The sequence below is a fragment of the Coregonus clupeaformis genome, unplaced genomic scaffold, assembly GCF_020615455.1.
Source record: "Coregonus clupeaformis isolate EN_2021a unplaced genomic scaffold, ASM2061545v1 scaf1909, whole genome shotgun sequence".
Lineage (NCBI taxonomy): Eukaryota > Metazoa > Chordata > Actinopteri > Salmoniformes > Salmonidae > Coregonus > Coregonus clupeaformis.
In genome coordinates this window covers 77,492-93,278 of record NW_025535363.1, presented here as the reverse complement: position 1 = coordinate 93,278, position 15,787 = coordinate 77,492, and the positions used below count along the sequence as shown (strand labels likewise).

Below are 15,787 nucleotides of genomic sequence, written 5' to 3'. Positions count from 1 at the left end.
TTGCTGGATGAAGGTGGCAGTTCGGGTTGGTCTGTGCTGTGTCCAGGGTTGGTGCTGGTGTTGGGGCTGGGACAAGGAAAACCTGGGTTGGTGTTGGGGCCAGGTTAGAAATCGTGCTGGAAAATCAGGGGTTGGTGCTGGGTCTGGTGCTGGGACTGTCGGCCTCAGAGAAAACAGGAACCCGGAACCGCGAACTGGGCCTGGGTCGGGATCTGTAGAGAGGAGGAAAGACAACCTGAGGAGCAAGCAGACACACAAGGGAGCCCTAGACCCAGGGGTCAGTGATGGCACTCCCCTGTGGTCCGCTCGCTCCAGGTGACAGGTCTGGTGTTTGTTCCCTCCTGCGCACCTCGTCTGAGTGGTCTGCACTGCTAGGACCGGCCAATGGGATCTGGATTGGTGCTAGGACTGGTGCTGGATCTGCAGAGGGAGGAAGGACAACCTGAGAAGCAAGCAGGCACACAACAGACCCTAGACCCAGGGTCGTGATGGCACTCCCCTGTGGTCAGCTGTCAGGTACATTAAGCCGCGGTGCACCTGGCTATGACTAATGGAGGGTATTTCATTTCCCCACTGATGTTACACCCATGGCTGTTGATCCACCCACTTTTTGTTGCCACGCCCACTTTCAGACACACTCCAAGTATGCAGTTACCCATACTTTCTCTGCCTGAGTAGGGTATTTGAGTTTTAGAAGGACTGAAGGGGTGGGAATGTATATATTTTCGCTCCATATGGAGTTGAATTTTATTTTGTAAATGTTTTACCCCCGTCCAGTTGGTGGCGACAATACACCTTTTGAGTGTAGTTCGTCATAAAATCCAAAGAAGAAGAAGAAGAAGAGGAAGAAGAAGAAGAAGACGACGGCGCTGGAGCAGTGAATACACATTAACAATACAATAGTGTACCTTTGATTTAGTTACATGTGTAAATATTGACATGGCTCAGAAAGCTTGTTCGAGGCTTGCTGCAGCGTTTCCACGGCTTTTAGCAAACCGAAATGTCATTCCAGCCTCAAGAAGAGCACTGTCAAACACATTCGGTTCTCACTCCCGATGTGCATTCTGTAAGTCTGCTTGACATGGGTTGAAATAAATAACAAGTCTTAAGGCTGTGTAATTAGCGAAGTTGAAAATGTGAGGCTTAATTTTAATTATTGTAGTGACTCTTTTACACTAAAACTCATTCAAAATGCTGGTAAACCCCTTTTTATTTTTTTACTTTTTGCTCACTAGTAAACAACCGTTGTTTTTGTATCTTTCAGATATCCATGTCACTCACAAAGAGTACGTGTTACGTAGTTTCAGCTCATCCCAATTGCCAGAAACTGATGTCTCTTACGAACAATTAAAGAAACTACTCGCTACCCGTACAAGTGTAGTAATAGATGTCCGAGAGCCGTGGGAACTCCGAGAGTATGGAAACATCCCGGGGTCAATCAACGTACCTCGTGAGTTATCCTTTTCATTATGACCTGTCTCATGACTTCAACCTCTAATGACAAATCTGCATGTTGTAAAATTTGTTGCAACATGGGACAATATGAAACTACAAACGCTTTCTCTTTGACCTAGAGTTTGATCTGAAGCCATTCTTGTGATTATTGTGTTTTTGCTGTCAATTTTAAATCGTTTGTAGGCCTATGTAGCCTAATTGCATCTATGATCATATGTAATCATTCATGGTTTTTATATGTTCTATTTTTATCTGTAAATCGACCAATGAAGTCAAGCCACAGAAGGCTTGATTACAGACACCTGTGTGTGTGTGCTTTCAAACTATACATGTGCACCTTGTACTGGGGGCAATAAAAGGCCACTCTTAAATGTGCAGTTTTGTCACACAACACAATGCCACAGATGTCTACATTTTAAGGGAGTGTGCAATTGGCATGCTGACGGCAGGAAGGTCCACCAGAGCTGTTGCCAGAGAATGTAATGTTCATTTCTCTACCATAAGCCGCCTCCAACGTTGTTTTAGAGAATTTGGCAGTACGTCCAACCGGCCTGACAACTGCAGACCACATTGTAACCACGCCAGCCCAGGACCTCCACATCCGGCTTCTTCACCTGCTGGATCATCTCAGACCAGCCACCCGGACAGCTAATGAAACGGAGGAGTATTTCTGTCTGTAATAAAGCCCTTTTGTGGGGAAAAACTCATTCTGATTGGCTGGGCCTGGCTCCTAAGTGGGTGGGCCTGTGTTCTCCCAGGCCAACCCATGGCTGCGCCCCTGTCCAGTCATGTGAAATCCATAGATTAGGGCCTAATGAATGTATGTCAATTGACTGATTTCCTTATATGAACTGTAACGCAGTAAAATCGTTGAAATTGTTGTATGTTGTGTTTATTTTTGTTCAGTGCCTTCGGAAAGTATTCAGACCCCTTGACTTTTTTCTACATTTTGTTACGTTACAGCCTTATTCTAAACTTGATTAAATTGTATTTCCCCCCTCAATCTACACACAATACCCCATAATCACAATGCAAAAACAGGTTTTTAGAAATTGTGCTAATTTATCACATTTACATAAGTATTCAGACCCTTTACTCAGTACTTTGTTGAAGTATCATTGGCAGCGATTACAGCCTCGAGTCTTCTTGGGTATGACGCTACAAGCTTGGCACACCTGTATTTAGGGAGTTTCTCCCATTCTTCTCTGCAGATTCTCTCAAGCTCTGTCAGGTTGGATGGGCAGCGTTGCTGTACAGCTATTTTCAGGTCTCTCCAGAGATGTTCGGTCGGGTTCAAGTCCGGGGTCTGGCTGGGCCACTCAAGGACATTGAGACTTGTCCCAAAGCCACTCCTGCGTTGTCTTGGCTGTGTGCTTAGGGTCGTTGTCCTTTTGGAAGTTGAACCTTCGCCCCAGTCTGAGGTCCTCAGCGCTCTGGAGCAGGTTTTCATCAAGGATCTCTCTGTACTTTGCTCCGATCATATTTTCCTCGATCCTGACTAGTCTCACAGTCCCTGCCGCTGAAAAACATCCCCACAGCATGATGCTGCCACCACCATGCTTCACAGTAGGGTTGGTGCCAGATTTCCTCCAGACGTGACGCTTGGCATTCAGGCCAAAGAGTTCAATCTTGGTTTCATCAGACCAGAGAATCTTGTTTCTCATGGTCTGAGAGTCTTTAGGTGCCTTTTGGCAAACTCCAAGTGGGCTGTCATGTGCCTTATTCTGAGGATTGGCTTCTGTCTGGCCACTGTACCATAACATCCTGATTGGTGGAGTGCTGCAGAGATGGTTGTCCTTCTGGAAGGTTCTCCCATCTCCATAGATGAACTCTAGAGCTCTGTCATAGTGACAATCGGGTTCATGGTCACCTCCCTGACAAAGGCCCTTCTCCCTTCGTTGGCTCAGTTTGGCCCGGGCGGCCAGCTCTAGGAAGAGTCTTGGTGGTTCCAAACTTCTTCCATTTAAGAATGATGGAGGCCACCATGTTCTTGGGGATGTTCAATGCTGCAGACATTTTTTGGTACCCTTCTCCAGATCTGTGCCTCGACACAATCCTGTCTCGGCGCTCTATTGACAATTCCTTTGACCTCATGGCTTGGTTTTTGCCCTCACATGCACTGTCAACTGTGGGACCTTATATAGACAGGTGTGTGCCTTTCCAAATCATGTCCAATCAATTGAATTTACCACAGATGGACTCCAATCAAGTGGTAGAAACATCTCATGGGTGATCAATGGAAACAGGATGCACCTGAGCTCAATTTCGAGTCTCATAGCAAAGGGTCTGAATAGTTATGTAAATAAGGTATATCTGTTTTTTTCTAAAAACCTGTTTTCGCTTTGTCATTATGGGGTATTGTGTGTAGATTGCTGAGGATTTTTATTTATTTAATCAATCTTAGAATAAGGATGTAACATAACAAAATGTGGAAAAAGTCAAGGGGTCTGAGTACTTTCCGAAGGCGCTGTATATAAACTAGTGACCCACAGTGTTATCCTGATGAAGACAGCTTGGCTGTCAAAACGTTGGTTATGAATTTATTGCATCTGCTCTCCTTTTCTTTTTCAATCTGATATTCTGGCACAAAAACAAATGCATGTCAATGTAAACAAACACTTTGTTATGACAACTTCTAGTAGCACTCGTGGGCTTCCACCAACCTGTTTGACATTCCTAGGACACTGTTAAGGACATAGGCTACTGATAGAAATGATAAACATAGAAGGACACAATTGTGTAAAGGAGTCTGCTCTTTATGCCTCAATTCTGTTGTATACTGTTTTTTTCCATTGCAGTTGGACAGGTGAACATTGCCCTACAGCTGAACCCTGAGGAGTTCAAGGAGAAGTATGGTGGAGACATGCCCCAGCCGACAGACCACATTGTCTTTTCCTGCCTGGCTGGGATCAGGAGCCAAAAAGCCCTAGACCAAGCAGTCTCTCTAGGATATAAAGAGTGAGAGACTGCATTATCCACAACCGACTAGTAGTACCATACTATACATTGCAGGTCTATATCATATTGACATAAAATGCATAGGCTAGAAATAACTTCTCACTTTGGAGATTTCCTCATGTCATGCTTTTTCATGCTGTAGAAAATACAATTCAGCTCTTGACTTAATTTTGTTTAAGGCCCATTTAGGGAACTCCCTGTTTTATCTCAGTTCCTTACACAACAGTGCTTTACCCAGCATGCTCAGCACCATGGGCAAATGCCACATACAGTACCAAAACATCTGATCAAGTACAAGGAAATATTTACTTTTTATGCTGTAGATGCCAAAAACAGGGACTGTCACATCTGTTCTTTAAACATGAATCGTTTTTTATAAGTTCGCTCACTTATTCGCTCCCTTTTCTCTCTCTTTCTAGCGTACAACACTATGCGGGTGGATGGCAAGATTGGGCAAAATGTGAACAAGAAAGCTGACTGTCTAGGATTCTCAAGAATTGTGCCATTCTTGGAGGTCGTTTTACTTAATCATAGCAGATAAGTTTTAAGGTTTTATTTAATCAATCAAGATTGAGCTATTATCTGACATTTCAGATTATTATGGAAGGTAATCCATAAATAGCCAATTTGCTTTATATCAGTAAAGAGGGAATGTACACAGCAAATTGACCATTGTTACCTAGTGTTGATTTTTCAGTGTAACATTTCTAGGGTTGATTCAAGAGTGAAATTGACTCTCAGTGGTGTAAAATAAACCCAGTGGCTGTTAATAACCAGTTTCAAGTGTGATTGTGTCAGTTTTACTCTGTGGAGAGTTAAACATTCCCATAAAATTCAAGCCCATCATTATCATATTTCCCAGCATGCTCTACTGCAGCAAAAAAAATGATTGTTTTTAATATCAGTGTTTTTGCATGTACATTGATTAATTTCTAAATCTTATGCTACACAAAGATAAATAAACTAGACTAATCTAATCAGTTCGATTTATTGCAGCTGTTACTGAAATGGTTATTCCAGTTTAAATGGTTTATGTAGTCTCCTTTTATTAATGCTCCTAACCCTGATAGTCAGTCTGAATGCAGGTTGCGGGTGAATAAAAATTCCAACTGTTTGATGTCCTAACTCTGGCTAGATTCGAATAGGAATTACACATAACTTTGTAAGCCAGCATAATGAGACTTGCAGGCCTGATTTAAACCAGGAGGTTCCTAACCCCGCTGTGTTCGGGTAAAACTTGGCCATCAAAGTAAGGCCTTATGATATATGTAATGTATTTTCAAACACAATTATATTTTAATGATGACATTCGCCTACAGTAGGAATTGACTTGGTGAAGTCCACAGGACTGAAAAATGAACGAATTCAACAACCACTAACAAATACAGTCATGGGTGGTAACTACAATTCATTTGAAAAGACAATGCACACTGGGAAATTATAGTGGGGGCGTGGCTTTCAAAAAGTTATTTTAGGCGACCCGTGAGTGGCAGTGTTATACTATTTTAAGTGGTCTATGGTTATGTTAATTAAAGTTTGCACATGTCTGCTGCCAACTCTAAAGTATTTTATAAATGCTTACATAAGAGCATGTGGTAATAAAGACCATGGTAATGTCTTGGTGTAATGGTTAAAAATACTATATGAGATGTTATTGCAAAACACCATTGGCGTAAACTATATACACTTCCTACAGTTGAAAATACTATATGAGGTGTTATTGTATAACACTGAAAGTGTTAATTCCCTAACACTGACAGTTGTAAAAGTGTCAGCACTAAGCACAGTGTTAATTTAACACAAAGTGTGGACCCGTATAGACACTGGCACATTGTTCAATTTAACATTGGAGAATTTGCTGTGAACATGCAGCATTACATACAGTATATATTCCCTATCAGTTTTATTTGAGAATCTATGCTAAGGTGTATTATATTTTAATTAAGTGGTAATGCCCGAGATGCCGGTGTTTGGAGGATATATTGCCACGGGTGTTATTAGCAAACCGTGCCAATATATCCTCCAAACACCGGCTTCGAGGGCATTATCATTTGTATACAACAGGTTACCAACATATTCAAATAATGATTGACATATTTTCATTAAAAACATTATTTTGATTAATTTAGTCATACTATTTAATTATTCCACGAGATATAGTTCCGACACAAATCTAGGGTTGCTACCCAAGCCGGCTTGTCATTCGTTCTATCGGTTCGGATGCCAGAAACTCAACCCAGCCGTTAAGTCCTTTTGTTCTAAATCTATGGACGCGACCCAGTCATTCGTTCTAAATGTTCCAATGGCTGAAGAGCTCAGTGACTTTCAACATGGCACCATCATAGGATGCCACCTTTCCAACAAGTCAGTTCATAAAAGTTATTCCCTGCTAGAGCTGCCCCGGTCATCTGTTGTGCTGTTATTGTGAAGTGGAAACGTCTAGGAGCACAACGGTTCAGCCGCGAAGTGGTAGGCCACACAAGCTCACAGAACGGGACCGCCGTGTGCTGAAGCACGTAGCACGTAAAAATGGCCTGTCCTCGGTTGCAACACTCACTACTGAGTTCCAAACTGCCTCTGGAAGCAACGTCAGCACAAGAACTGTTCGTTGGGAGCTTCATGAAATGGGTTTCCATGGCCGAGCAGCTGCACACAAGCCTAAGATCATCATCCGCAATGCCAAGCGTCATCTGTAGTGGTGTAAACACGTTCTCTGGCGTGATGAATCACGCTTCACCATCTGGCAGTCCGACAGACAAATCTGGGTTTGGCGAATGCCAGGAGAACGCTACCTGCTTGAATGCATAGTGACAACTGTAAAGTTTGGTGGAGGAGGAATAATGGTCTGGGGCTGTTTTTCATGGTTCATGGTTCCCTTAGTTCAAGTGAAGGGAAATCTTAACGCTGCAGCATACAATGATATTCTAGACAATTCTGTGCTTCCAACTTTATGGCAACAGTTTGGGGAAGGGCCTTTCCTGTTTCAGCATGACAATGCCCCCATGCACAAAGTGAGATCCATATTGAAATGGTTTGTCGAGATCGGTGTGGAAGAACTTGACTGGCCTGCACAGAGCCCTGACCTCAACTCCATCAAACACCTTTGGGATGAATTGGAAAGCCGACTGCGAGCCAGGCCTAATCGCCCAATATCAGTGCCCGACCTCACTAATGCTCTTGTGGCTGAAGTCCCCGCAGCAATGTTACAACATCTAGTGGAAAGCCTTTCCAGAAGAGTGGAGGCTGTTATAGCAGCATAGGGGGGACCAACTCCATATTGATGCCACAGATTTTTGGAATGAGATGTTCGACAAGCAGGTGTCCACATACTTTTGGTAATGTGGTGTATTTGCTCTTTCGCCAGGCCACTGTTCAGAAGAGATAGCTGTGTAACGTTGGTTGGCTAACACAATCACTTTTCTACTGACATTTATTGTATATATCGATTAAAATTATGCTGATTTCATGATTTCGACTGGCTGAGAAAAGCAGCCAGCCTGTATGTCTCGTCCCGACCCCCGACACGTTCATTACTATGGGACAGCTGGAGATCGAATTTCAATATTGAAACAATGTTTGCAAATGTCGGAGAGTCAGACAGCAAGGTTAATACAAATCTCTGCTGTTGGAAACCAAATTTTTTGGCTTCAGATTGTATCTGGGCTGCGTTCAGCAGTGCACAACATTGTGACACGTTCAGATATAATTATATTGTGTAGGACAAACATGATTCTCTGTCTGCTTATCCATCAGTCGGACAAACATACTCACACTATGAACTGAAAAACAATCAGGCCTTAAATGCCTCATGTACTATAAATCTCTACCTGGTACAGCCAGAAGAGGATGGGCCCAACCCACTGAGCCAGATCTTTCTCTTGGTTTCTTCCTAGTTTTTTTTCTGTCTAGGGAGTTTGTCCTGGCCACTGTGCTTTCGCTTCTGCTTTGCTTTCTCTTTGGGATTTAGGCAGGTAACTGGTAAAGCACTTTGTGACAACTGCTGTTGTAAAAAGGGCTTTATGAAATAAACTTGATTGATTGAAATGCAGAATAAAGAATGACATCTCTTCGTGACATTTCTATCTGCAACGTTTCACAATGTTAGCCTACTCAACGTGGCCCAGGTCTCTCCTGTGATGTGAATATGAGCATTGGTGACTACAACATGCATTTATTGGATATAATATAGGTAGGTAGGTTGGTGCAGCATATACTGATCAAATAAACAATATTTTATTTAGCTTTTTTATGTAATGAAATAAACACATTGATTTACCATGTCTCTTTTTATTGTCAGAGGTTTTCTGAGGATTGAGCAATGGAAACTAGGCTAAATCTATAACAAGGAACAAAGAACATTATTTACAGGAAACTCTGAAGTTCTCATGAAATAATACATAACTGTATATATAATCAGTTATACTTCAAATTAAATTTGGATGTTTGTCTGCTATGAAAAGGTATTGAAACTTAATCCTCCTGTGAAAGCTGTTGCACTGGGGGTGATATACTGTATCTAAATAACCACTTCAAAAAACCTTGTCAATCCTATGATTACACACTGCCTCCAACCATTCACAGTTCAACTGCTCTCAACTAAATAATACTACGTTTGTTGTCAGTCATATCCTCCCCAACCTGAAGTACATAGCCATGGGCATCTATACTGATGGTTCTACACTTCATCCTTCCAAAAACCACCATAAACACAATTCAAGGTCCATTATTGAGAGGCAGATCGTTTAGAATGGCTAAGAAGCTGTAATTTCCCTGGCTCAACATTTTCTGTTTAATTACTACTGCCATCTTGAAATAACATATGACCAGGGTTGGGGCCAATACCATTTCAGGAAGTAAATTGTATTTCCAATTACACATTTTCTTAATCTAGGATCCATTGGAGGCAAATTGGAATTTCAGTTTTACTTCCTGAATGTAAATGGAATTGACCCGAACCCTGTTCATGAAAGGGTACATAGCCAAAAACAGAAAGTAATAAATATTTTTTGGATAAGTTGACGTCTTCTCTAGGACAATGCCCAGAGCCATATGTAATTTCAGTGCCTTCAGAAAGTATTCATACCCCTTTACTTATTCAACGTTTTATTGTGTTATAGCCTTAATTAAAAATGGATTAAATAGATTTTTTCCCCCCATCTACACACAATACCCAATAATGACAAAGTGAAAACATGTTTTTAGAATTTTAAAGCAAATTTATTACGAAAAAATAGAAATACAGAAATATCTAATTTACATAAGTATTCACACCCCTGAGTCAATACATCTTCAGAATCCCTTTGGCAGCGATTACAGCTGTGAGTCTTTCTCGGTAAGTCTCTAAGAGCTTTGCACACCTGGATTTACAACAGCTCTATTTTGCAATACTTTTAGAATTCTTCAACCTCTGTCCGAGTTGGTTGTTGATCATTGCTAGACAGCCATTTTCAAGTCTTGCCATAGATCCTCAAGATGATTTAAGTGGAAACCTGTAACTAGGCCACTCAGAACATTCAATGTTCTCTTGGTAAGCAACTCCTAGTGTATATTGCTTCCTAGTTTATTGTCCTGCTGAAAGGTGAATTTGTCTCCCAGTGTCTGTTGGAAAGCAGACTGAACCAGATTTTCCTCAAAGGATTTTGCCTGTGTTAGCTCTATTCTTTCTCTTTATCCTAAAAAAAAACTCCCTAGCTCTTGCCGATGACACCGCTACCCATAACATGATGCAGCACCACCATGCTTTAAAATGTGGGAAGTGTGGTACTCAGTGATGTGTTGTGTTAGGAATTGCCCCAAACATAACAGCACAGCCTCCAGGACATAATGTATTTTTTTTGCCAATTTTTTAAAAGTTTTATTGCATTTTTTGAATATTTGTATTCTGTACAGGCTTCCTTCTTTTCACTCTGTAATTTAGGTTAGTATTGTGGAGTAACTACAATGTTGTTCATCCATCCTCAGTTTTCTATCCACAGCCATTAAACTCTGTAACTGTTTTAAAGTCACCATTGGCCCTACGAAAATCCTGAGTGGTTTCCTTCCTATCGCAAACAACTGAGTTAGGAAGGACGCCTGTATCTTGCGTAGTGACTGGTGTATTACACCATCCAAAGTGTAATTAATAACTTCACCATGCTCAAATGGATATTCAATGTCTGCTCTTGTTTTTTTTTTACCAATAGGTGCCCTTCTTTTCTTGAGACTGTAACAGACTGTAACACAACAAATGTGGAAAAGTCAAGGGGTGTGGAATACTTTTCTGAAGGCACTGTATATCTCTCTTATTTGGCTCTTTTGCACGCGCGCACCCTTGTTCAATGGAGTGAGTATGTTATGGATGAGTGATGTCATAGTTTGATTAGATGTTGAACAGCACTGGTGGGGCATACTTAGCTTCTGTTCTCATCACTGAGATATGCAGAGGAGACTCCACATCCCACATGCCTGCAAGCTCTGAGGTAAATGGAAAGCATCTTACCAATGGGAAATTCTGTCAATCTCTCGTAAAAGTGTTTACACTCCTCCAATGTCTTTGCAGTTTTTCAGATCTGGGCATAAGGCCTATCGGACAAGAGAACAATGTACTGTATTTGAGGTAACACTTTAATATGTGATTAATCTTGTCTAATCAATACCCATTGTTTCACTGAACTTAAAGTGCAATCTGCATTTCAAACAACAACAACAGCCTACACCCCGCCACTGTTTCTGGTAAACAGCTGAGAGATGGCCCCTTTATGTGCAAACGTTTTACTGCTACTTTTAAGTACAGTATAACAATGAGTATTCATTACCTACACTGTATGTACAATAATTATTATAGTAATAATACTTTGTAAAATAAAGTGTCACCATCTTTGACAGTTTTTACACTACCGGTTCAAAAGTTTGGCACTTAGAAATATCCTTGTTTTTGAAAGAAAAGCAATTTTTTTGTCCATTAAAACAACATCAAATTGATCAGAAATACAGTGCTTAGACATTGTTAATGTTGTAAGGCTAATCTGTAGCTGGAAACAGCTGATTTGTTATGGAATATCACACAGACAGAGGCCCATTATCAGCAACCATCAGTCCTGTGTTCCAATGGCACGTTGTGTTTGCTAATCCAAGTTTATCATTTCTAAAAGAAGCAAACTGGCCTTCTTGCCGAGACTAGTTGAGTATCTGAGCATCAGCAATTGTGGGTTCAATTACAGGCTCAAATGGCCAGAAACAAATAACTTTCTTCTGAAACTCGTCAGTCTATTCTTGTTCTGAGAAATGAAGGCTATTCCATGCGAAAATTGCCAAGAAACTGAAGATCTCGTTAACACGCTGTGTACTACTCCTTTCACAGAACAGCGCATACTGGCTCTAACCAGAATAGAAAGAGGAGTGGGAGGCGCCGGTGCACAACTGAGCAAGAGGACAAAATGCATTAGGAGTGTGTAGTTTGAGAAACAGACGCCTCACAGGTCCTCACAATTGGCAGCTTCATTAAACAGCTACCCGCAAAAACACCAGTCTCAACGTCATCAGTGAAGAGGCGACTCCGGGATGCTGACCTTCTAGGCAGAGTTGGATTAGCAAAACACAACATGCCATTTGAACACAAGACTGATGGTTGCAGATAATGGGCCTCAGTATGCCCATGTAGATATTCCATAAAAACTCAGCCGTTTTCAGCTACAATAGCCATTTACAACATTATCTTTAATGTCAACACTGTATTTCTGATCAATTTGATGGCTTAAAAGGACAAAGAAATTGCTTTTCTTCGAAAACAAGGACATTTCAATAACCCCAAACTTTTTGACACGGTAGTGTATGTGCTTACTGTCTATGCCTGTGAGTATGTTTGGGGGGTTAATGTTTGTTAGTAATTGGAGTGGCCAGTTAGTGTTTAGGTGTAAAAAACAGACCAGACCAATAAGTTCTAATTTATGTCACATCTCAGGCAGCCCCTTGTCCCTCTGAAGCCAGCCTGACCTCATCGGGTCACCCCCTGGCCCTATGCTCTCGTGCAATTAAAGCCCCCTGCCCCATCTGAGCAGGATTACATCAGTGACTGCTGCTGCATGCACCTACTGCACCTAATGGGGCCCTGCAGTGCTGCCCTCCCTGTTCTATCTGCCCTTTCTGTTCCATAGCCCCTATTCAGCTCCTCTCGCAGGGTGCTGCCCAGATGTCTGAATGCCATGGCAGGTCTGGCCCAGTGTGGTGCGAGGTTAGAGATTCCAGGAGGTCTGGCTCACGAGTTGGGTTGGGCCAGGCCCCGCCTTTGGGCTGGGCTAAGCCGGGCCAGTGTGGAGTAGGTAAAGAGCCTCAGGCGATGGAGCTAGTGCACAGCAAAAGTAGCAGAGGTCCCATAGGTGAAGATTGACCACCTCCAGAGAACCCAAGGAGATAGACAAACCCAAGCAGCCGCCAACATGAGTCGCAGCCCAGAGAGGATTTCGTCCTCTACCGACGCCACTTTGAGGACAGCAGCAGCTCATCCTCCTACCAGGTTAGGGTGTCCAGCCCATCCCCGACCCGGAGAGTTAACCGCCACCAGTCAGCCAGCTACTTGCGCGAGTGCCGGAGCCAGCAGTATGCAGGCCCAGACCATGGGCAGAAGGACCGTCTCCACCCTCACAACGCTCGCATGGCTGGGTAAGATGCTCATCCACACTCTACACTTAGTACAGTTTTCACACAACTAAGCCGGAAGCTGAGCTGTACTGCGCTGGCCTGGTTCCGCATCCACCATAGTTGCTAGGGCTATACCAAAGATATTTATAACTACACCCAAGATAGACCAGAGCCTGTCATTTCCAATGGGAGCAAATGAATCATAGTGGGCAGAACAAGCAAGGAGGTGGAGCAGAGCCAAGCACGAGCTAGCGAGATCCGATTGTGCATTCTAGCATTTAATTGCATTTTTCCGTTAGGAACGCCTACCCCTTATGCAAGTGCCTGTGTGCAATTCCCCCTTGCACTCCTTCTAAACAAAGCAATTTTTAGAAACTTTGTCAAAGGATAAAGTCTACAAAAACGTAGTCCACTGTTTGGTACAGATTCTCAGTTTTGAAACAGAAAACTGTATGTGAGATCAAATGTTTCATCAAGGAGAAAATGTGCAGAATGTCGGCCAAAATCCATCCCACTTCATCTTCTCCCACCGGCTGGCCACTGGGCTCCACTCTCATAACCATATTTGGTAGTGAGTGGAAACGCCAACCGGATGCTTCACATTTATACATCCAGTGAAATATCTGGCTCATTGTTCTATCTGTGGCTATACTCAAATGTTCAAGCCCAGTACGGCACAGTATGGTTCAGTTTGGCATAGTAGTGTGAAAAGGGTAGTAGAGGTTATGTAGATACAGTTGATACAATATAGGTGACATCTGAAAGAGATAATGTGAGACTACACACTGCTGATACACCACAAGTATTATATTTGTGAATTTACAGGTAAACTATTTGTGCTACATTACCACCAAAATACAGGCAATTAGTACAGTACAAGATAGATGTATGTTGCTGTCAACAGTGTACAGTATGTACCTCCCCTCCCCTTTACTGCTCTTCTGAGGCTATAGGCCAATTTGTCTCCTTACTGGCAGATGACTCAAAGACTTGCCACAATTCTTCCTGACAGACATAACAAATCGAATTCTCCTTCACTGTGTGAAATAGATTTTCCCATCTAATAGCACTATGTGTGAGTGAGGACAGAGACAAGCATGGCTTTCAGAGTTGATAGGCTACCTTTGTTGTAGTCAAGCATTAATAACAACGTCAAGCAAATTAACTTTTAGATAGTGGAACTTCAGACAATTTATAATCCGCCACCTCCCACTCTCTTACACAAACCACCGTTTTCATTGTTTCTTATTGTGCAGCACTAGCCTATTTCTAAATGTATTTTTGATGCAATTCGATGGCATCAATTGACTAAAAACAATAGAGAAACTTTTACTTGTCAAAGTAAGGCCTATGTCAATTTTCCACATAAGGATTAACCTATAGGCCTGAACTAAATGGCATCTAAATAATGTACAACTTTTTATATTATTGTGAATTTTAGGTTTTAGGTATCAATAATAAATAAGTAGGTAGGCCTAAACATTGTAAGGACTAAATTCAAGACATTTCGAAAACGGCAAAATAGCTCATATCCATGAGAACAAATAGGCTGTACACCATTATATTAAAATTAATTGTTTTAGTTTGTAACAGCTGTAGGGGTGCTGAGGATGCTGCAGCACCCCTGAAAATCTGACACAAGTAGTACCTATAAGTAGTACACCTGGGCCTTTACTAGTGGACTGATATAGACATCTGTAGAGCAGACAAAATATTTTTCAGCATCTCTGCTTTGTAAAAAAAAAAAAAGGTTGTTGTATAATTAAGAACAGTATTTTGCAGGATTCAATAGTTGGAATTGTAAGAGTTGTTGCCCTGTCCCTTTCTCTGTGATGGTCATTCTAATGGAATCCATTAAAGAACAAAACCCTGTCCTCAAACATTTACATCAAAAAGGTGCAATGTTATGGGCAAAAGACACAAAGCATCCACATCAAATAAAATATTTTTTCTTGATCAAATAACATGGAAAACAACCACATTTTGTGCAGTATTAATTTATCATCCTTACAAACCACTTAATGTAAATGTACATTACTGTATTGTACATAGGGTGGTCATCTAGGTTTGGTACCTGTAGACTTTCCATCTCCATGAAGAAAAACAATGCACAATACAGTAATTTAGTACATTGAGACATCAAGTGGTTTGTGATGATGTGGCTCAGTTGGTAGAGCATGGCGCTTGCAACGCTAGGGTTGTGGGGTTTGATTCCCACGGGGGACCTGTACAACAAAGTATGAAAATGTATGCACTCACTACCGTAAATTGCACTGGATAAGAGCTTCTAGTAAAATGTATGAATAGACCATTTCAGTTTTCACATACAAATAAGTATTTAAAGGAACTGGAACCATATATCAAGCAAGTATTTTTATATTCCACGAGTATCATCAGATTAATTGTTTTGTACGGGTAATTATCAGACTCAAGTTACAAATGCTGTTAAACACTCAAATACAAATACATTTTGTTTAGATTTTTTCTCAAAAGTAGTGTATGACCGATATAGATGTCTTCAGCGCAGGCAAAAACATTTTTTTGCATCTGACATCAGAGTAGGCACAAATGTGGCACCTGGAAATTAATAGAAGGTTACGTGACAGGCCATCAGTTAACCATGTCGCTGTGATGTGACATGCAAGTGACAATAACCTTTCAAACCTTTAATATTTACGTCACGTCTTGAATAACAAAGTCATGTCAGTTATCTCCAGGTCAAGCGGTGAGTGTTGAACTGACTGTCATTTTAGCGGAA

At 41.6% G+C, this 15,787-nt stretch overlaps 1 protein-coding gene across 1 annotated transcript; it reads left to right on the top strand.

The window, feature by feature from the left end:
• The first annotated feature begins 825 nt into the window (after positions 1–825).
• Positions 826–5,390, top strand: LOC121555948 (thiosulfate sulfurtransferase/rhodanese-like domain-containing protein 3). Its single transcript, XM_041869789.2, has 4 exons — positions 826–1,066; positions 1,265–1,450; positions 4,254–4,413; positions 4,833–5,390. The coding sequence occupies exons 1-4, from the start codon at positions 940–942 to the stop codon at positions 4,888–4,890; spliced, it is 531 nt and encodes a 176-aa protein (XP_041725723.2). The 5' UTR covers positions 826–939; the 3' UTR covers positions 4,891–5,390.
• The last annotated feature ends 10,397 nt before the right edge of the window (positions 5,391–15,787 follow it).